At 43.7% G+C, this 21394-nt stretch overlaps 2 protein-coding genes and 1 long non-coding RNA gene across 6 annotated transcripts in view; 2 read left to right on the plus strand and 1 right to left on the minus strand.

Annotated features, from left to right (window-relative positions):
* Positions 1 to 2285, plus strand: part of Pcsk6 (proprotein convertase subtilisin/kexin type 6) — a 183694-nt gene extending 181409 nt beyond the window's left edge. For both annotated transcript variants that reach the window (XM_075953248.1, XM_075953247.1), the window contains one exon: positions 862 to 2285. In XM_075953248.1, coding sequence (XP_075809363.1) covers positions 862 to 959 — 98 coding nt within the window. In that variant the 3' untranslated portion in view covers positions 960 to 2285. The remainder of the gene's footprint in view (positions 1 to 861) is intronic.
* Positions 1246 to 7989, minus strand: LOC142837872 (uncharacterized). Of its 3 annotated transcripts, none has more exons than XR_012908353.1 (5): positions 7746 to 7989; positions 3639 to 3724; positions 3470 to 3536; positions 2594 to 2733; positions 1246 to 1718 (listed from the first exon to the last, which is right to left on the minus strand). It is a non-coding gene; the product is annotated as an uncharacterized LOC142837872 (long non-coding RNA). The 3 variants fall into 3 exon arrangements; XR_012908351.1 differs by having other exon boundaries at positions 7623 to 7989; XR_012908352.1 differs by having other exon boundaries at positions 2594 to 2899; positions 7623 to 7989.
* A 70-nt stretch (positions 7990 to 8059) lies between these two features.
* Positions 8060 to 20744, plus strand: Snrpa1 (small nuclear ribonucleoprotein polypeptide A'). The gene is made up of 9 exons (XM_075953249.1): positions 8060 to 8226; positions 9971 to 10118; positions 11593 to 11671; positions 15354 to 15400; positions 15613 to 15715; positions 16274 to 16353; positions 16733 to 16808; positions 17795 to 17888; positions 20487 to 20744. Exons 1-9 carry the CDS (start codon positions 8145 to 8147, stop codon positions 20543 to 20545), a joined length of 768 nt encoding a protein of 255 aa, XP_075809364.1. The 5' UTR covers positions 8060 to 8144; the 3' UTR covers positions 20546 to 20744.
* The last annotated feature ends 650 nt before the right edge of the window (positions 20745 to 21394 follow it).

Below are 21394 nucleotides of genomic sequence, written 5' to 3' on the forward strand. Positions count from 1 at the left end.
AATCCTTAAGGCAGGAGGAGGGTCCGCAGAGGCCTCATACAGGAGCAGGTTACTGTGTCTTCTACTGAGAAAGCAGCAGGGAGGGGCTACATTGAGCCAGCGCTGTATATGATATCCTGATATGCAGGAGAAGGGGTCGACCCACTCCATGTGTTCAAGGGTGGACAGGTAATTTCCAATTAAAATGCTGGCCTGGCCCTGCCATGGCAGAGTGCCCCTACAGCCCTCTGCAGGTGTCCTGACTGCTAGGTGACCGACCTGCTTGCCTTGTTTACTTTTTAAATTTGCAAAACCCTTTCCTTTCAAAGACGGGGGGGGGGGGGGGGGGGGGGGGGGCTCCTGTTTAGGAAGTCCCTGCTCGGGTTATGTACCCAGCCCCAGAGAATGAGGCTGCCATAGCACAGTCTGCTCCCTTGTGACAATGCAGAGGCCGAGGACCAGCCTCCTCTGCTCTCCCCACTTTGCCATCCCTGAGTCCTGCCTGCCTGTCTTCTCCCCTAGACTACATTCCTGAAGCCTGCTTTCCTTCCTGCTCTAGCCCTGCACCTCTGTCTGCACCAGCCCTCCCTTCTTCTTCCTAAGCAGCCACCAGCAGTGTCCTGGAAGAGGCTCACATGCACACCAAGGACCCTCTAGCACACCCCCATAGCCCCTTCAGGAACCCCCTCCCCCTTGTCACTTAAACTTAGCGGATGTTCTGTACCCTGGTGCCACCTGGGCCTCAATGGACTTTTGTGTTGAAATGACTCATAAGAGTCTGTGTGCCCTGCCTGGTGCGCCATCGGGGCCTGGCAAGTAAAGAACAGTGGAATCTTAACAGTATCCAAAGTCTGATGCCTCCTTTTCCTTTCCTGTTGCCAGCCGATGAGACCTTCTGTGAGATGGTGAAGTCCAACCGGCTCTGCGAACGGAAACTCTTTATCCAGTTCTGCTGCCGCACCTGCCTCCTGGCTGGGTAGGGGTACCAGCTGCCCGCAAAAGGCAGGGTCCTCCTGTCTGCCCATTTGCCCATCCACCTTCCTCCAGATGGTCAGCCATAGCCTGTTCCTGGGGTGGCCCTGCATCTGGCAGCTGGATCTTTCCCAGAGCTGGGGCCTACGGCAGCAGCTCAGCACCTGAACCAGGTGGAGGTGTCCCTTAAAGGATCTGTGGCTAAAATTGCAACACCCCCTCAAACTCTGCTTGCTGGCTGCAGCCTAAAGTTGAACTCAAAGTGGGAACAAAATGAATTATAAGACTTAGAGCTGCAGCTCCGGAGTGGCTTCTGGGACCCTAGTTTACTGAAATTTCAAGACCAAAGCAGAAAAAGAGAGATGCCTGGTACCACATCAAGTCCTCCTGCCACAGTTTGTGTGACCGCGGCAAATCTCACCAAGCTGGCTGGCAGGACCCTCGGCTGTCCTCCCCCATGATAAAGGGCCTAGCCTCCTACCCATCTGTCACTGGCCACCAAACAGCCTGAGGGACAGTTTGGTCAGACTGTAAATACGATAGGTTTCAGGGCATAAGATGTATGACCACTGGGGACAGAATCTCTGGCGATGTAGTCAGCTCCTTCCAGAACTGCAGCCACCGCCTTGAAGGTCCAGCACCAAACCGAAACAGATCATTCTCTCTTCAGCGTTCTCCTGAGTGAGCCAAGCTGTCCTCACGACTGTTCTTCCTGTGTCCCTGGGGCCTCCTGGGCCTGAGCCACCAGCCATCTACAGATGCAGAGCCTATGGAAGAGATTCCAAGGAGGGTATTCAGGGCTAACCAAAAGGCACCTGATGGCCAAGCAATTCCTCCTTAAATGTGCAAAGCCAGCCCCTGAGTCACTAATCGCCAGTCCTCCACATTACCCAACCGCTTTTAAGTGCATTTGGCCTCTGCTCTCAGGACTCTGTTCGCAGGTGGATGCTGCTCTGGTCCAGTATAGTATGAGCCTACATGATGTAGCTGGATTGGTTTCTGACGAGCCTACGTAGGCATTTTATAAGCTACGTGTTCTAATTTTTACCGATGTTAATTATTTTGACAAATATTTCATATATTTTCATTGAAATGCACAGATCTGCTTGATCCGTTCCCTTCAATATGGGAGTAACATTTGCCTTAAATTTCTTCCAACCTTGTCTCTCTCCATATTGTCCTGTGTCCCTCTCTCTGACTACGATGTGTTTTGCCACCTTTGAGTGGCAAGGACCCAGCTGTCGTCTGTTGAATCCACGACTTCGATGAAGAAATCAGTGAAGCAAATCTAATGTTAACCCTGAGTTAATAAAAGAGTTAACATCCCATTGCAATGGAGCCTGTATTTCTTTCCAAGGTAAAACTTGGAGCCTTGGTTCTGGCCAGCGGATGAAATGGAGATCACTTTTTGGTTTGTTGATCTGTTTGATATCTTAGCAACAGGAAATATAATTAAAAAAAAAATGTTTGAAAGGTCATAAGGATATCGAAGCCCATCTGTAGTTTGACTTCACCCACTTGTTTGCTAAGACAAGCTACCCCACTCCTGGTAACAATTTCTGTTTTGGTTAGGGTAATTAGTGCTGTGATGAAACATCATGATCAAGAGCAACTTGGGGAGCAACAGGCTAATTTTGCTTACACGTTCATATCACTGTTCATCATCCAAGGAAGTCAGGACAGGAACTCAAACGGCTTGGATCTGCAGGCCGGATCCGATTCAGAGGCCATGGAGGGAGAACTGCTGTTTATTGGCTTGCTCCTTGTGGCTTCTTCAACTTCCTTTGCGGGGTGGTTTTTTAAAGACAGGGTTTCTCTTTTAAAAAGACAGTTAGCTGTTCTGGAACTCATCCTGTAGCCCAAGCTGGCCTCAAACTGACAGAGATCTGCCTGCCTCTGTCTCCTGTGGGCTAGGATTAAAGACATGTGCCATCATGCCTGGCTTAATCTGCTTTAAAAATAAATGAATGAATGAATGAATGAATGAATGAATGAATGAATAAATAAATAAATAAATAAATAGAAGACAGGACCACCAGCCCAGAAGTGTCTCCACCCACAATGGACTGGGCCCGCCTACATCGATGATTATCTGAGAAGTACTCAACAGGCTTGCCTGCGGCCTAATCCTATGGAAGAATTTCCTCAGTTGAGGCTGCCTCCTCTCAGATGACAGAAAAACTAGGAGGCACAAATGCCCTTATCAACTTGACACACAGACATGTTAATAGTTTATGAAGCATAGCCTTTCCTTCCTTGTTATCCCCAGGATCTCATATTAATATTACATTATAAAACATGTTGCAAACTTTAAAAGTCCCACAGTCTTTATAAATTCCAGCACTTTAAAAGCTCGGGCTCTAAAACGGCTCTAAAGCTCCAAAATCTCTCTTTTTTTTTTTAATTTTGGCACTCTCATCTGTGAGTTCCTGTAAATTAAAAATAAGCTAAGTACTTTCTTCTTCCAAAAGGAAACAACAAGGGCACAGTCACAATCAAAGCAAAGCCAAGTTCTAACCGAGTAAATAGTTCAGTGTCCAATGTCCTCATCTTCTGGGCTCTTCCTAAGGCCTTGCTGCAGTTCCCTTTTTAAATTAGAAAAATACTCTTAGATCTTTTCTAAAATTATCTTTTGAAGATTTCATCCAGTATATATTTTATGTATCTTATTCTTTTCTGTACCTTACCTTCTTTCAGAGCCTCCCCAAATCAAGGCGTTTCTGGGCCTTAAAAACCAGCTCTGTAGTCCAAGAACTCCACCTAGTGGTTCATTCTGGAAGTAAGAAAAGTTTGAATTGTTTTGTTGGGTTTTTTGTTTGTTTATTTTTTAATTTTTAAACACTCAAAGTATAATTATAGAAAAGTTGTATGATACAAAAAAATATTTTCCTGAACAATGTAAGAGTAACTTTCTGGTCGGGCGATGGTGGCGCACGCCTTTAATCCCAGCACTCGGGAGGCAGAGGCAGGTGGATCTCTGTGAGTTCGAGACCAGCCTGGTCTACAGAGCTAGTTCCAGGACAGGCTCCAAAGCCACAGAGAAACCCTGTCTCGAAAAACCAAAAAAAAAAAAAAAAACCAAAAAAAAACAAAGAGTAACTTTCTGGAGAATAGCCATGATGCCCTCAAACACTTTAGAAGGCATGTCTTATCAAGAAAAACATCTCAGCACTCCAGAGGCCAGCCTGGCTAAAAACACTGTCTCAAAAACACAGGTGACAGGTCTGGAGAAATGACATCCAAGACTGCCCTCTTGCCTCATTCATGCACACTCTGACACACATGTACACACACACACACATTGTACATGAGGTGTTCTATTATGTTTTAACTACCAACTTTTATTGCTTTTACTTTTATAATATGTGTAAGATATCAAAGAATATTATGGCCAGGTATGGTGACACATGCCTTTAATCCCAGCACTCGGGAGGCAGAGGTAGGTGATCTCTGAGTTCAAGGCCAGTCTGGTCTACAAAGAGAGTTTCAGGACAGCCAGATCTGTTGCACAGAGAAACCATAGAAAGAAAGAAAGAAAGAAAGAAAGAAAGAAAGAAAGAAAGAAAGAAAGAAAGAAAGAAAGAGAGAGAGAGAGAGAGAGAGAGAGAGAGAGAGAGAGAGAGAGAGAGGTGGGAAGGAAGGGAGGAAGGAAGGGAGGAAGGAAGGAAGGAAGGAAGGAAGGAAGGAAGGAAGGAAGGAAGGAAGGAAGGAAGAAAAGTTACAAAGCTACTCAAATTAATAAGGTTTCAGGATACAATGTCAATATACAAAAATCAACTAATTTTAATATAGCAAAAAGTACTAATTAGAGCATGGGCACTGGGAGGGCTCTGGCAAGATTATCAGCTGGGTAAAGCACTTGCCACCAAGTCTAATGACCCGAGTTAGATCCCAAGGATCCTCTTGGTGGAAGAAGAGAGCTGACTCCCAAAAGCTGTCCCCTGACAGACATATATGTGCCACAGTGGGTGCACACACCAAATTAATTAATTTTCATTATTTATTTCATAAAATATATTTTGATCATGTTTTCTCCTCCCCTAATCTCTCCCTATCTCCTTACCCACTGAACTTCATTTTCTCTCTCTCTCAAAAGAAAAAACACAAACAAAACAACAATAAGAGAAAATGCTCAAACACAGCAAAATAGCATGCACGCACACACACGCACATATATGCGTGCACACACACACACACCATGGAGCTATGTCTTAGTTATTGTTCTATTGCTATGAGGAGATAGCCTGACCAAGGCACCTTTTAGAAGAAAGCATTTAACTGGGAGCCTGCTTACAGATTCACATAATTAGTCTATTATCATCATGGTGGGGAGTGTGAGCAGGCAGGCTGGTGTGCACTGGAGGGGTAACTGAGATCTCACTTCTGATCTGCAAGTTGCAGGTGAAGACTGAGTAAGTGGTCTATTAAGAGTAGACGTGGTATGGACTTTTATTTGTTTTGTTTTTTGTTTTTTGAGACAGGGTTTCTCTGTGGCTTTGGAGCCTGTCCTGGAACTAACTCTGTAGACCAGGCTGGTCTCGAACTCACGGAGATCCGCCTGCCTCTGCCTCCCGAGTGCTGGGATTAAAGGCGTGCGCCACCATCGCCCGGCCTTGGTATGGACTTTTAAAAACACAAAGCCCAACTCAAGGGACACACCTCCTCCAACAAGCCCACCACCATTGGGGGATATTCAATCACACTGTAAACCCCAAGTTTGCATTTGCATCATTTAAGTAAAATTAACCTCAGGTCAGGGGGCTTCGTTAGCAATTAGTTGACAGAAGTAATCATAGGGCATCAGAGGGCATCCGGGAGAGATAGGAAGTAGGAGGGTGGGGTTTGGAGGGGCTCAGCTTTTTCTGGTTTGGCCAAGCAGAAGCAGCATGGGTCTCTGGGAAACACCAAGAAAGAGGGAAGGTTAGCTAATTGTGACCCAATATCTCTGAGCTATCAGGTTTTTACCCCAGGCTTTGAATGTCAAGTCTTATATATAAATAGAACAATAGAGATTTAGTTAAAGCTATCGTTAACAGCAGCAACAACAGTAGCAGCGACAGAGCTGGTACCGGTGGCAACAGGATTCCCACCAGACTGTGGCAGTTAGACCGCTGCCAGAGAAGCAAGCCAGTAACTGCGCAGTTGCAATTGTTGGATGAAATTAGGACACAGCCACTAATCTTTGGCAGAGCCAAAGTTAAAAAACACAACTAATCCTTCCTAAACAGTACCACTAACTGGAGACTAAACATATGAGCCTATGGGGACCATTCTCATTCAAACCACCACAGGTTCATTTTGTTTTGGGCAGTTACTCCTGAACATGGGGCCTGCCTGCCCTGGAGTGTGGTCTGATATACCCAGTGACAGTTCATGGGAGAAAACTGACTTTTTTCCTTTTTCAATAGGTATAAATTGCAAATAGCTTCTTGGTTAGAGGTGGGACCTCTTGTCCACTGCCCCTTTTCAATGACAGGACCGTCTAACTTGAACCTGTGATTCCTTGTGCATGCTGCCCACAGCCTCTGTGAGTTTGAGTGAGCATCAGTCCTGTAGTATCTGGAAGACACTGGTTCCTTGGAGTCACCCACCACTTCTCTGAGATTTTTACTGCTGCCTCTTCTGCATAGATTCCTGAGCCTTAAGGGTTGTAGTTTGATGGCTATTTTGATTTTAAACTTAACTACATATGGAAACAACTAAAATGGAAAAAAATGGCTGATCACATCTGTGACAAAATTTTGCTTAATTAAATCATTTGAAGTGGGGAGATCCACTTGTAATCTGAACCTTTGAGGTGTGATGACACACCGTTACTCTAGACCTTGTGAGGTGGAAAGACCCATCTGTTTTTTCTTTTATTTTTTATTTTTGTTTGTTTGCTTTTTCGAGACAGGGTTTGCCAGTAGCTGTGAGTCAGTCCTCGTCTTTCTTCTGTAGATCAGGTTGGCCTTGAACTCAGAGAGATCCGCCTGCCTCTGCCTCCTGAGTACTGGGATTAAAGGCCTGCACTACCACCACCTGCTGGGAAGTCCCACCTCTAATCTGGGTCACATTTTCTGCTGAAAGCCAATATAAAGACCATGGGAAAAGGAAGCCTCTCTCTTTGCCTGCTTGCTCTTCCCTTCAAGAACAAGTCCAGGCCAGGCGGTGGTGGCGCACGCCTTTAATCCCAGCACTTGGGAGGCAGAGACAGGTGGGTCTTCTGTGAGTTCGAGGCCAGCCTGGTCTACAAGAGCTAGTTCCAGGACAGGCTCCAAAGCCACAGAGAAACCCTGTCTCGAAAAAAACCAAAAAAAAAAAAAAAAAAAAAAAAAAGAACAAGTCCATCCCTTCACTAGCATTAGAGCCTACTTCTTCAGGGATCCTGTACCGAGCAACTGCTGGATTCTTGAACTTTCCACTCATAGGCAGCCACTATTGGATTAGCTGGACCACAGCGTGTAATTCATTCTAATAAATCGTGTGTAGTGTGTGTGTGTGTGTGTGTGTGTGTGTGTGTGTGTGTGTGTGTGTTTGTGAATGTGGGTGTTCAAGGAGGTTAGAAATGGGCGATGAATCCCCTGAAGCTGTAGTTACAAGCAGTTGTGAAGCGCCTAACAGGGTACTGGAATGTGAACTCAAGTCCTTAGCAAAAGCAGCAAGTGCTCTTAACCTCAACGCCATCTCACCGGCTAGCCCAGATATGAATACTTAAAAGTGTAGAAGCCGCAAGTCCATCTTCTGAGGCTTTAAGGAGACAATACTAGCTCGGGTGTGGATCAATTTAAAGCAGTCCAGCCGAATGGCCCGACCTTAGCTCTGCTGGAAGCCCAAATCCGGTTTAGAAACCTGAATCGCCGGAGCCTTCACGTAGTCTCCGCCCCTGTGGATAGAAAAGGGGACAATCCCAAATACCCCTCCCTAGAGGTGCACTGAAGTGAGAGTGCCTCTCGCGTGTTCTTATCTTTTGGACACAAATGTCTGGGATCTGGGCTGTCCACACACTCCAGGAACGCTCCAGCCCGGAACCTTGAAGCAAAGACGACGATCGCAATGCTCGGCGGAGCCTTCGATTGCTTTCGCCTGGTGGTCGAGCTGCGCGCGGCTGCGATTGGTACTGCCTGGCAGCGCGGCGCGGTGCACTGTGGGACTCGGCACTGGCGGGAGGCGCAGGCCGGTGGCCGAGGTGAGGGGACTCTGGCGGCGGCAGAATGGTGAAGCTGACGGCGGAGCTGATCGAGCAGGCGGCGCAGTACACCAATGCTGTGCGGGACCGCGAGCTGGACCTTCGCGGTGAGTTAGGCGGAGCGCGGGCTGCGTCCCGGCTCTGCGCGCGCCCGAGAGGAGCGGCCCCGCCGCGTGCGCCGAGGCCGAAGCCTGGCCCGTGGGCCTCCCGCCCGGGTCCGGGTCACCTCGCATCGACTCCGCCAGGGCCCTTTGGAGCCGTCTCCTACCCGCTCCAGCTAGCAGACACGGCTCCTCGATTCCTTCCCGGGTCCTTCTCGATTCCTACCCGTTACGCTTTGCCCGGCTCGTTCAGCAGCCTGAACTGTTTGAGGGCCAGGCAAATAGAAATTGGTGCATACAGGATGGCGACCGGCTGGTTTTTAGCAAGTTCGTTCATATGACACGTGAGGGTAGACTAGATAAAAGTGAAAGTTATCCTAATTATACAGTAATGCCCTTTCGGATTTGGTCATTTGCTTTTGAGACAGGGTCTCCTGTCCCCAGAGCTGGCTTCAAACCGCTATGTAGTTCAGGATTTTCTCGAACTTCCGATCTCTTGCCTTGACTTCCCGAGGTGCTGGGTTTAAAGGTTTATATGATGCTACGGATGAGGCCAGGACTTTGTGCATGATAGGCAAGCACTCGCCCCACAGAACCAGATCCGCAGCCCCCGCTAATTCACTGTTATGAAGGTGTTTTCAACATTGAACTGTTTGACCCGAGACTTAATCATTACTTCCATGTGAGGGGTGGTGGGCACCCTTCACCTGTTGAGTTGATTTTAAAAAACAGCATTAGCCGGGCGGTGGTGGTGCACGTTTTTAATCCCAGCACTCAGAAGGTAGTGGTAGGCGGGTCTCTGGGTTCGAGGCCAGCCCAAGCTCCTGTCTCAAATAAAACAAGACAACAAGTAACCCGGCGTAGCATTGAAAGTGTAATTATCAACCTAACTTTTCAAGAGATGGCTTTGAAAGCTATTAGAGTTATTAGGCTTAAGATTATGTAACTATGATCTGAGGCAACCACAGTCTCAGGGGACTGCTCTGCCGTTTGCTAATATCCCTTGCTGACCTATAGGAAATCCTAGTGCGTTTGTTTGTTGAAATTAATGCTCTCAGTCCGTTAGAGGAGCATCTGGACCCTTTTATTGTCCTAGCACATTTTTTGGTCTCTGCTGCATCTCTGAAGGCCATGCAGCCTTGAGAAGGGTTATTTTGGTACCATATTTTACTGGACTCCTTCACAACTTAGTTGTGTACTAAATGTCTTTTCTTCCTCTGGTGTGTAGCTCGATGCTGGTGCCCGTTAGATAGTCAAGGGGATGCTTGCAGTGTGATTTGGGGTTTATATAAACCATTTTCGGCTCTGGTGCAGAGGAGGGTGGCCAGGATAGACGAGGCTATACTGCCGAGTTATGTGAAAGGTTGAACACGCTAGTCACCAGTGCCTGAGCAAGGCTTGGGCACTGCCAGTAAACAAGCCTAATAACTCAAGGACTTTGAGCGGTGTGAGTGCCTTGTAGGTGTTCCTATAAACAGTGGACACCAGTATTAGGAAGGATGCGCTTCTTGTTCTTGCCCTCAACCTCGTCACTTCTACTACACAACCACACACTTCATGGTTCTAAGGACCGGTAACTTGTTTGTCGTTTCTCTTCAGTATTTTTGTGCAGTACTTGACATGGCACCAGTGCCGGTTTAATACTTCTTGAAAGAATACTTCTAGTCTAATTACCATCAAATACCCATACTACTTTCAGAACCTTTCATTTATATTAATATTTGTTGTTTGTATTTTTCCCCTCTTACAGGATATAAAATTCCTGTCATTGAAAATCTGGGTGCTACCTTAGACCAATTTGATGCTATTGATTTTTCTGACAATGAGATCAGGAAACTGGATGGTTTTCCTTTATTGAGAAGGCTGAAAACATTATTAGTGAACAACAACAGAATTTGGTGAGTGTCTGCTAGCGAGAATACTTTCTTCTCTGAAGTAGATGTTACAACGTACCCTGAAGATGGTGTGTTGTTGTTATTGTTATTATTATTATTGATGTGTTATTAGTGTTTTGCCTGTAAGTGTACCACATACCTGCCTGATGCCTTTGAAGGCCAGAAGAGGGTGTCAGTTCCTCTGGAGCTAGAGTTACAGACAGTTGTGAGCTGCCACATGCATGCTAGGAATAGAATCTGGGTCCTCTGGAAGGACAGCCAGCACTCATAAGTTGCTGAGCCACCTCTCCAGCCTCTCCATGTCTCTTCTTAAAGGGAGAAATGAATCGAGCACTTTTCCTAAAAGATTGGGAGATTAATGTGGGCACTGGTCTGACTTATTGTTTACTCTTCAGAGATCTTTAATATTCATAGTTGATACTAAACTTTGAATTTAAATTTAAAACATGTTGCTATGTATACATTTCAGAATCTGGAGCAGTTATCAACAGCATTGTAATAAAACAATTTCTAAGGGCCAGGTGTAATGGTACCCCCCCCAACCCTAACACTTGGCAGGCTGAGGCACGCCAGTTTATCTCCTTAGCAGGTTCCACCTGGTGCTGCATAGTGAGACCCTGTCTCAGTAAAATCTTTTTAATTAAATAAAATCACTTTTCACTGAGACGCTATATATCATACACCCTGCTTTTTTTTTTCTTTGTAGTTGGCTTCTAGAATATAATTCTGTGAAATTAAGATCCTATCTGTTTTTTTTTTTTTTGAGACGGGGTCTCACTATGTAGCCTTGACTGGCCTGGAACTCACTATGGATCTGCCTGCCTCTGCTTGCCAAGTGTTGGAATTGAAGGTGTGCTGTACCACCTGGCTTTATCAGCTTTATATAAAGATTGTATTAATATAGTTATTGAAGAAGATTTTTCATTCCTGGTACTGTTAGGGTCTATGGTTCTTGGGAAGAATTGTCGGGGACTGGGATTGCAGAAGCTTTTATTAAGAAAAGATTCCAGGGGCTGGAGGTGTGGCTCAGTGTTTAAGAGTACTGGCTGCTCTTTTTCCAGTTCAGAGGACCTGGGCTCTTCCCCCAGACCAACGTGGCAGCTCACCATTCCAGTTCCAGGGAATTCAAGGCCCTTTTCTGGCTTCCACAGGCACCAAGCACATAATTGGTATTCAGACATAAGTGCAAGCAAAACACCCACACACATAAAAGTACTGAGTGGAGTTTTTAGGTAGAAGCCATTTTCATGATTAACACTTTCCTTGGATGAATGTGTTACACCAGCTCTGAGAATGCAGAATCATTGGTTTTTGAGTTTTCTGGGCAAAAAATTGCAAATTGGCTAAGTAGTCTTTTTTCTGCCCTGGAATCTCACCTTCCTTGAGGTGGGATGTGGGAGAGCTATTCTGACATACTTGCAAGGATAGAAATAACTGTTTATTGCTTTCACTGAGAGCCTTTCTATTTTTCTTTTAGCCGTATAGGAGAGGGACTTGATCAGGCTCTCCCCTGTCTAACGGAGCTCATCCTCACCAACAACAGTCTAGTGGAACTGGTAAGTTGAGTGGCGGTAGCTGTAAAGGGTAAGGATGCTTCCTGTTCCTTTTTGCTTTTGGTTTTTTTCAAGACCAGGTTTCCCTGTAGCTTTAGAGCCTGTCCTGGAATTCGCTCGGTAGACCAGGCTGGCCTCAAACTCACAGAGATCCGCCTGCCTCTGCCTACTGAGAGCTGGGATTAAAAGCATGCGCCACCGCCGCCCGGCCGAATGATAGAATTTTTTAAGTCCACTATTAATTATGTCTTTTAAATGCATCGCCTATATCCTATTTGCATTTAATGGTATTACTGGCATATCGTAGCTTGTCTTTTGAGGGACACTCTTTGTCTTCTGTTCTGTTTCTTTATATTGTGTATGTATGCATGTGCACTGTCTGTGTCTGTCATTCTACTTTCCCTTCAAATGCTTTACAAATTATTTGCTGTATCTATTTCTATTCATAATCAGCAACCTCAGTTTAAAGTCTACAATACCTTTACCTTTCTCAACTGTTATTCTTTTTAAATATAATATTTTCATTCTTTGAGAATTTAATACATGTGTACATGGTTTTGGTCTTATTCATTCCCAATTTCTCCCGTATCTGCCCCTACCTTCTCACAATTTGATTCCCCCCCCCCCCTTTTGGTGAGATAGGATATTTCTACAGTCCTGGAACTCACAGAGATCCTCCTGCCTCTGCCTCCCAAGTGCTGGGACTAAAGGCATGCACCAACATGCCCAGCCCCCCCCCCCCATTTTTTTAACCCATCATGTCCTGTTTGTGCCGGCCATATGCTCTGGGGTATGGAACCATCTACAGGAGAATGGTTGAACTGCCAGGACCCTTCAAGAATACTGACTCTCCCTCCTCCCGTTTCCCCAGCTGTAGAGGTGGGCACTTGTGAGCCCCTGCCCCCTTCCGTGCTGGAATATTGACTCTGAGTTCATGAACAGTACAGTGGTCCTGCCATGTTCAGAAGACACTTGTATTGCCTGGTCTCCTGTGGTCTTTCCACTTGTCCTTCCTCAATAGTCTGGGGGCCTTGGGAGAAGAGGTAGGATAGAGATGTCCCAGTGTGCTCAGGCCTCCAGAAACACAGTCTCTTCACTTTGGCCAGTCGTGAGTTTCTTCATAAACTGCTATCCACTCCACAAAAAAACCTTCTCTGATGAGGTCCAGGAACTGCACAACTAATCTGTGAGGATAGAGATACATATTTAAAGGATAAAATGTATAAAAGAGATACATACATATTTGCAGTGTCCACTTAGCAAAATAATCATAGCCAGGTCAGCTCTGGGATCTGTGAGCTGCCAAACCTTGGATTTTTAGCTGGATTTATTGTACCAGACATGCATTTCCTCCTGTTGAAATGGATCTTAGATCAAATCAGAAAATGGTTGTTTATATCATTGTTTGTGCCACTACTACGCCCATGGGTATATTTTGCCACGTTGTCGTTACTGAGCTGACAGTATTCATAGCTGGGGATAACTGTTGATGACATCATTTCTCAGCAGCCTGCCTAGAACTTCTGGTACTTTGGAGACTAACCAGCTAGTAGGAAGCTTCCTGGTCAATACCAACTCAATTTCTCATGTCCTGTGCTGAGAGTGTTTGGTGCCTTCACCAATAGGGTCTATCCTCAAGTTTCTGGTAGGCAACCTAGATCAGCTATTAGCCTATATTGTATTTTGAGACAATCCCTTAACTTTGTCACTCAGGCTGACTTGTAGCTCCATATGTAGCCTAGGCTGGCCTTGAACTCACTACAGTCTTCCGGCCTTAGCCTTCCAAATTCTGGGATTACAGGCATGAGCTACTACACCCAGCTTTAAAGCCCGTGCTCGACCAGCATACAGCTGGGGATGTAGGTGATATGTTATAGAATCAAAAATTGAATCTAGGACCTTTCGGGTGCTAGTTAAGCCCCCTATTACTGAGCTACAGGCCTAGCTATTCTTTGTCTTAAACCCGTCAGCATGCATGTTATGTTCTGTACTGTGATGTAAAACAGACACTTTTTATTTCTTTTGGAGTCTTTATGGTCGTGAGCCAGTTTTCAGTCTCTAGTGCTTCTGACAGCATGAAGATAACTGCTTGCTCTCCAAGAACTCTGTTCTCTATCACTGCTTTTTAAATTGTGACCAGAGTCATCCATTTACGGCCACACTGACCTTCTCTGTCCTCCCAGTTTGTTGTAGTCTGTTTGCTGCAGAAGTGGGTGCTCCTGCTTTCATCTCTGGTGTTTCCCAGTGTCCCTCTTGAGTTACTCAAATTAGGTCTATCTCAGGTTTTTCCTTAGTGTAGGACTTTGTCCTGGAAGGGACACAGTTTGACCAGCCAGGACTATATAGCAAGACTCTGTGGGAGAAAAGACAACAAGCATGAAGATCGACATTGCTATAGTCTCATCGCACCCTGTCTGGATCTCCCTGTACATATTATTGGAATATGCGGATCCTTGGGCAGCTATTCTCAAACTGAATATCTGTTGGTTATTATAGAGTTCTGTGGTTTATCATGCACCTTCTTGCCTTTCCTCTACTTCTTTCTGCACAAATGCTGTGCAAGTCCTGTAGCTGGCATCCCTACTTATTCCCAGTATATAGTTTCTAGGAAATACCTTGTCTAGTTTGCTTGTAACTTTGGATGATGGGTTTTTAGTTTGCTATCTTTGTTCCATCATGGTTTCCAGGACAATTTGGGAAGATGAGAATATGTAGCCCTGATTGGCCAGAACTCAATATGTAGAATAGGCTGGCCTCAGACTCACTGAGATCTCTCTGTCTCCCAAGTGCTGGGGTAAAGACATGTGCCACTATGACTGGCCACCATAAATTTTTGAACTATACTATTCACCTTGTCTTTTAAACTATTTGAAGAGGGGGTAGGGGAAGACTAAGATAACAATGCCTTCTCTCAAAGATAATATGCTCCCTGGGGCCGCTTGGGATATACTAACGAGAAAGGACATTTGCACCAGGTTTGGCGGCATATACCCATTATTCCAACACTTGGGAGGATCAGGAATGAAGATCATTCTAGGCTGCATGGCAAGTTCAGTGCCAGCCCAGGCTTTAGGAGATTCTGTCTCAAACAACAAAAGCCCCACCTTAGAGCAAGATCTTGGCTTGAGCTTCCTGTGTAATACCTTGCTCCTAAGTAAGTCACCGATGTTGGCATTGGTTTTATTCTTGAATCATTGTTAGTAGTCATTTTGAGATTGCTATAGGAAACCAATTTTTTTATCTTCTGTTGAAACAAATGCTGTTACTACCAAGACTTAAAGAAGTTAGAATATATTCATCAGTTCATTAGGTGGAAGCTATTTGGATAGTTGTGTTGTATTAGTATCTGACTAGGTGCCAGGGCAGTGAAAACATACGTAAATGATAGTGTAGATACTTGTTTCAAAGATGCTTTTCACTTCAAAATATCAGAATAGGGGGTCTAGAGAGATGGCTCAGAGGTTAAGAGCACTGTCTGCACTTCCAGAGGTCCTGAGTTCAATTCCCAGCAACCACATGGTGGCTCCAAACCATCTGTAATGAGATCTGGCGCCCTCCTCTGGCGTGTGGGTATACATGGAGGCAGAAAGTTGTATACATAATAAATAAATAAATCTAAAAAAAAATATATCAGAATAGAAGCATGTCTATCAGCCTTGTTCTTACTTTGACCCTTATTTTATAGGGTGATCTGGATCCTTTGGCATCTCTCAAATCACTGACATATCTAAGGTATGGAAATCACTTGTTATAGTTTGACTAGTGAAGTCCTTAACACCTTCAGGCTGCTACTGAACTGCTCTTCCCTGGATGTTGTGTGTTCCTTGTGACAGTAATGTAGGAAGAGTGGTGTGCTTTTTCTTGATGTGTAGTCACTAAACTTTTCAAATGACTTTCTCACATGGAATGCTGTGAGTGAGACTGGCACTGTCCCTTTTTTATAGCATCCTAAGAAATCCTGTAACAAATAAGAAGCATTACCGACTTTATGTGATCTACAAAGTCCCACAAGTCAGAGTACTGGACTTTCAGAAAGTGAAACTCAAAGTGAGTATTGCATCCTGGCTGTGAGTCTTTATAGAATGATCCTTTATACTTTCATGACCAGTTTTTAAAGTTGCTTAGTAAGTTTTTACCATTATATTGAAAGTTATGTGTGAGAAAGAACACATTAAATCGGGGTTGTTTGTTGTTTTTGTTTTTCTCGTGATAGTTTATGGCAGGGCGTTGTTGGCCATTCCAGAGCTGGCCAGATGGATGCTTGAACTACACAATGGGTTGTCTGCTTAGATGTGTCCCCAACAAGGAGTGTAGTATAGTCCAGCTGTGAGCAGCTCTGCCTGTTAAAATGGCTTTTCCTCTGTGGGAAGTGCTAATTCTCTGTAGTCCCTTGGGAGTCCCTCTTAGAAACTAGCAGGGTGGGGGCTTTTTGAGAGCTTTGCCCAAGAAGGTTGGACCATGTGTCTCCTAATTTAAAGTTGGCTTTTGGTGTATTTACCAGCCCAGAATACATCAGGAGAATTCTCTTCCATGTTTTCTAAGGAATGCATCTAAATGCATGTGGTATTCCTATTTCAATTAACTCTGTGTGTGGTGTCGCTGTAGGAGCGTCAGGAAGCAGAGAAAATGTTCAAGGGCAAACGGGGTGCACAGCTTGCAAAGGATATTGCCAGGAGAAGCAAAACGTAAGATACGGATATCCAACTTAACTCCACTTCCCTTCAGAAACACTGTCTGTCTGGCAATTTGCCTCTTAGAAAAATTAAACTCCAAACTGGTTAGTGTGGTAGTACATTTGAATGATGGTGTCTGGCCATCCATGACATCATGGGAAATTTCTACCAGGTTAGCAGAGCATATATTTTGGTTTACCATCTTAGTGTGGTATTAAACATTCTCTATTGGAAGATGGATCGGGTGGTGTTTCTGAAGGAGAGAGTTCTTGTATCAGTTTGTTAACAAAGATAAGATACTACACTGGTTGAATTACTTTCAAAAGCTTTTGAAAGTAAGAGAAGCAGCTTGCACCAGTCAGAATATAACGATTATATTCTCCCTCCCAAGTTTTAATCCAGGTGCTGGTTTGCCAACTGACAAAAAGAAAGGTGGGCCATCTGCAGGGGATGTAGAAGCAATCAAGGTAAGGATGTGTGTGTCTGAGTTGTCAGACTGGAGAGAGCCAAGATGGGACAGGACAGCGGCATGGCCTAGTGCTAAACATTGTAGATCCCATTATCTCATAGTTCTTAGGAAGACTCTGGTAATTCTAGTTCAGGAAAAGACTACCGTGCCTATTTGACCAGACCTTGATTTGAATTAATTGCATGAACTAATCAAAGGCATCTGTATGTGTCTCCTCCTGGGGACATTCTCTTCTTTGAGCAGGATTTGCTGGCTGATGGCTCCTGTTGAAGTATCTGTAGAAAATCCTAGTCTCCAGTAACAGAATTCCCAACAGATATTTAGGTTGGATTTTAGGGCATGAAATGATTGATTGCTGCTTCTCTTTTATAAGAGCCTGAATCTCTTCCTAAATATTGAAAATTGATGACGTATTTCCTAGGTTGAATTTCTTGTGTGTGCTTGTTTCCATCCTCTATTATTTGTGCAGTTTTTAAAATCCTCACAAGTCATGTACTATGTGCTTACAATTTAGATAGCAAACTTCCATCAGAATATTTTTGCCTGTATTTAGATATCAAAAAAAGAGAAAGAAAAAGATTGAAATAAATTGTTCAAACATACTGAAAGTCAGTATCAGTTTTGAATTTAAATTTTAGTAATTTAATTACCACAAAAATAACACTAAATGTTGAATTCCTAAATTGTACTGCTCTCAAGTACTGAACAAGCTTTTTGAAAAGGACAACAGAATTCTAGCCACACTTAATCAAGTATCCAAAGTGTTTGATTGAGAGACCTTTACTGCCCAGCCCAGGCTCCTTACAGGACATTGTGTCTATTTGAAGAAACTAATCAGATTCTAGATTGATTTAATATACCAGTGCAATTCTTCCCCCATCACAGAACCGTGTGGATGATGTTCTATAGGAAAGTTGCTAGGAATTTCTGCAGTGTCTGCTGGGTGGTAGTCATCATCTTTCTCCCTTTTCCTGTGTTTTCCAGAATGCCATAGCAAATGCATCTACGCTGGCTGAGGTTGAGAGGCTGAAGGGCTTGCTGCAGTCTGGCCAAATACCTGGCAGAGAGCGCAGACCAGGTGAGAAAATGTTCTCCGTGGAATTCCAGAACATCGCACTTGGAATGATTACAGAGGAGTACCTGGCTGGCATGATGACCAGACCTGAAATCCCGTATTCAGGAGTTGAAGGTCGTTCTTGGCTACAATACAAAAACAAGTTTGAGATCAGCTTGAGCTACACAAGACCAAGACCTTTTTTAGGATGGGGGTAGGAGAAAATAGGAATGTAGGAAAGAAGTAGAAGTAGGGAGGGAAGGGCAATAAAGTTAAGCCATTAGAATATTTATGTGGGTCTTTTCAAGTTATAGCAAAGCATTTTATAATGTGGAAAGAGCAAAGTTCCAAAGGTGATTGTGAACTTCTAAGTCATATGCTACATAATGGACAATCTTGGTGAATTGATACATTGCATATACAGTAGTGGTCCTATAAAGTAACAGCTTAAAAATTGCCTAATGCTTTTACTGTATGCTTTCTGTGTTTATATATAGATGAACAGTGACATGTTGTCTAGGTTCATAGTATAGAAAAAATAATTGCCTTTACCATATAGGTAGTTTAATAGCTTATACCATCTAGTTTGTGTAAATATGCACTGTCATGTTCATCTTCACAAAACAAGATCTCTAGTGATAAAATTCCTAGAACATAGATTCCTGTAAAGGAAGGTATGGCTATTATGGTAATTTAGTGGTTAGCTGCACAGGCTATATAGAGAGCCTGACCAGTACTGTCTGTGGGCAGGTTTCTTCATCTTAGGCAAGTTTAAGATAGGTACTATCACCAAAAGGTTTGGTGGAGGATTGTAATAATTGCACTTAGCACAGGGCAAGTTTTGGGTAGATGTTAACTAGTGTAATGTTTGAATGCCAAGTTGTGTCAGCAAATTGAGCGCTAGAGATACATTATTCAAATAAAGTAATCAGGTATTACACATTTTGATATAAGTATCTCTCAGGGATCATTATCTTTGAGCTGTTTTGTTTTTAGTTATGGACCCACTTAGTTTAGTCATGGTTACTTGCATGAGCAGGGGGCAGGGGGTGTTTACTGGAACAGTGATTACATTCCCGAAGAAAACCACCTCCTACCTCAGCAGCTATTAATTGCCAGTTGCTCCTCAGAGAGAGGATATAGGATAGTTTTAAGATCGGTGACATTGTTGTGTTGTTCCTAGGCCCCTGGGGACATGCAAGGCAAATTATTTCTGTAATAAGTCTAAGGTGTTTACTCTTTTCATTTAGTAGCATTTGTACTGGTGGAGAAGACCTGGTACCTCAGCAAGGAGTGTTCTTCCTTGCATCTACTCCCAGTAAAATTCATGTAGTTTCACTCCCTGTTCTAGATGAAGGAATAGAAATAATTTTCTTTGGAACTGAAGATAGAGTTAAGATACCATACTTAAGTTCCTGAGCAATCCCCAGCACCTGACAGTGTTTATTACCGATAATAAAATTACAGGTTCTTAAGCAAAAATTGAAGTTTGGAAAACTTGGGCTGGGGTGTAATCTGGTAGAACATTGCCGAACACACATGAGACCCTGGGTTCAAACTTCACTGTTATTAGAAGGAAAACGTAGACCCACTGGTATAATGTTGATATCTTACTCATACTTACAAACGTTTCTGGAAAAGTGGGAATATTAATGAAATTTCGTTTTCATGATACCGTGTCATGAAATTACTCAACATTTGAAAGATCTACAAAACAGGGTAAATGAATTTTTCCAAATACTCTAGTGTCTGTATGTATAGGTACAAGATCTGTTCAGACTACAGGGATTTGAGCTGCAGGCATGAATGGAAAGAGTTTCTTGAGAAAACTTCAAGTTCACCTTGGGAATCGTCTGTGAGAAGCTGCTGTTTGCTTCTGACTGCAGATGTCACAGATAGACTTGAACTTCAGTAGTTTCTCTGAGCATTTGAACAAGCAACACTTTTTGTTTTTGCTTTTAGAGACAGGGTCTCTCTAAATAGTCCTGCTGTCCTGGAACTCACTCTCACCAGGCTGGACTAACTCAAACATTCATCTGCCTCTGCCTCCTGGCTGCTGGGATTAAAGGCATATACTACCATGTTCAGCATTTTTGTTTTGTTTTTTCTTTTTTTCAGAATACATTGACCCTTCAAAAAAATTATTTGTTTGTTGGTTGGTTGGTTGGTTTTTCGAGTCAGGGTTTCTCTTGTGTCTTGGAACTCAAATCAGGCTGGCCTTAAACTCTGCCTCCAAAGTTCTTCTACCACTCTGCAACCAAAAATCTTTAAAAATATTTTTTTTAAATATTTATTTATTTATTATATATACAATATTCTGTCTGTGTGTGTATCTTCAGACCAGAAGAGGGCACCAGACCTAATTACAGATGATTGTGAGCCACCATGTGGTTGCTGGGTATTGAACTCAGGACCTTTGGAAGAGCAGGCGATGCTCTTAACCACTGAGCCATCTCTCCAGCCCTTTAAAAATCTTAAAAAAAAAAAAATTGCCACAGAAACACAATTAAAAACTTTGTGTGTATTTATTCACATTTTGTTTTATTAATGTGTATGTGTCTGGTGAATGGACACGTAATACAAAATTGACATGACTTGATGGTTTTATGGGGTTTTTTCCAGGTCCAAGTGATGATGGTGAAGAAGAGATGGAAGAAGACACAGTCACAAATGGGTCCTGAGCTGTGACACATAGGCTCTCTAGGGACAGGTCTTGCTTTTTAAGCATGGAGTAACAGCTTTGCTCGTGTCAACAACATGGAATCTGTCAGCATTGCTGAGTGCTCAGAACTACTGCTGATAATTTTTTAATATGAACGTTGCTATCTAAATGCCCGTTTTCTACAAATGATAAAATAAAGGCCACTTTCTGTGCTGCCAGATTGTCTGCTGTGTGTTTGTGGTGAGATATAAGGACATGTTTAAGTTGGAAGTTTGGGAATGTGTTAGTGTTCCCATTACTGGCCAAAAAGCAAGTTGGGAAGAGAAGGGTTTATTTGTCGTACACTTCCATATTGCTGTTCATTACTGAAGGAAGTCAGGATAGCAACTCAGAGCAGGAACCTGGAGGCAGGAGCTGATGCAGAGGCCATGGAGGGGTGCTGCTTACTGGCTTGCTTTTCATGACTAGCAGCCCAGGGATGGCAGTACCCACTTTGGACTTGCCCCCTTTGATCACTAATTGAGAAGATGCCCTATGTTAGAAACTCATGGAAGCATTTCCTCAAGTGAGGCTCTATCCTATCTGATGACTCTAGTGTGTGTCAGGTTGATAAAAAAGTACCCACTGCAGGGAGAATGGTGTTTTTGAATAAACATTACTTCCAATTATGAAATGTTACAGATTCTTTGTAAAGGCAGGCAGAATTTAGGACTGGACAAATAAAACTGAACACATAAGCAGCTAACTGCATTCCTTATTTAGGAAAAGCTTTTGTTGTTAAATATCAGTACTTTGGTTTCTCTACTCTGCCTTGTTCCCTTAAGAACAATGTCTTTCTCAGCCTGGAGTTAGGCCCGCAGCCAACCAG

The sequence above is a fragment of the Microtus pennsylvanicus genome, chromosome 18, assembly GCF_037038515.1.
Source record: "Microtus pennsylvanicus isolate mMicPen1 chromosome 18, mMicPen1.hap1, whole genome shotgun sequence".
NCBI classification, from domain to species: domain Eukaryota; kingdom Metazoa; phylum Chordata; class Mammalia; order Rodentia; family Cricetidae; genus Microtus; species Microtus pennsylvanicus.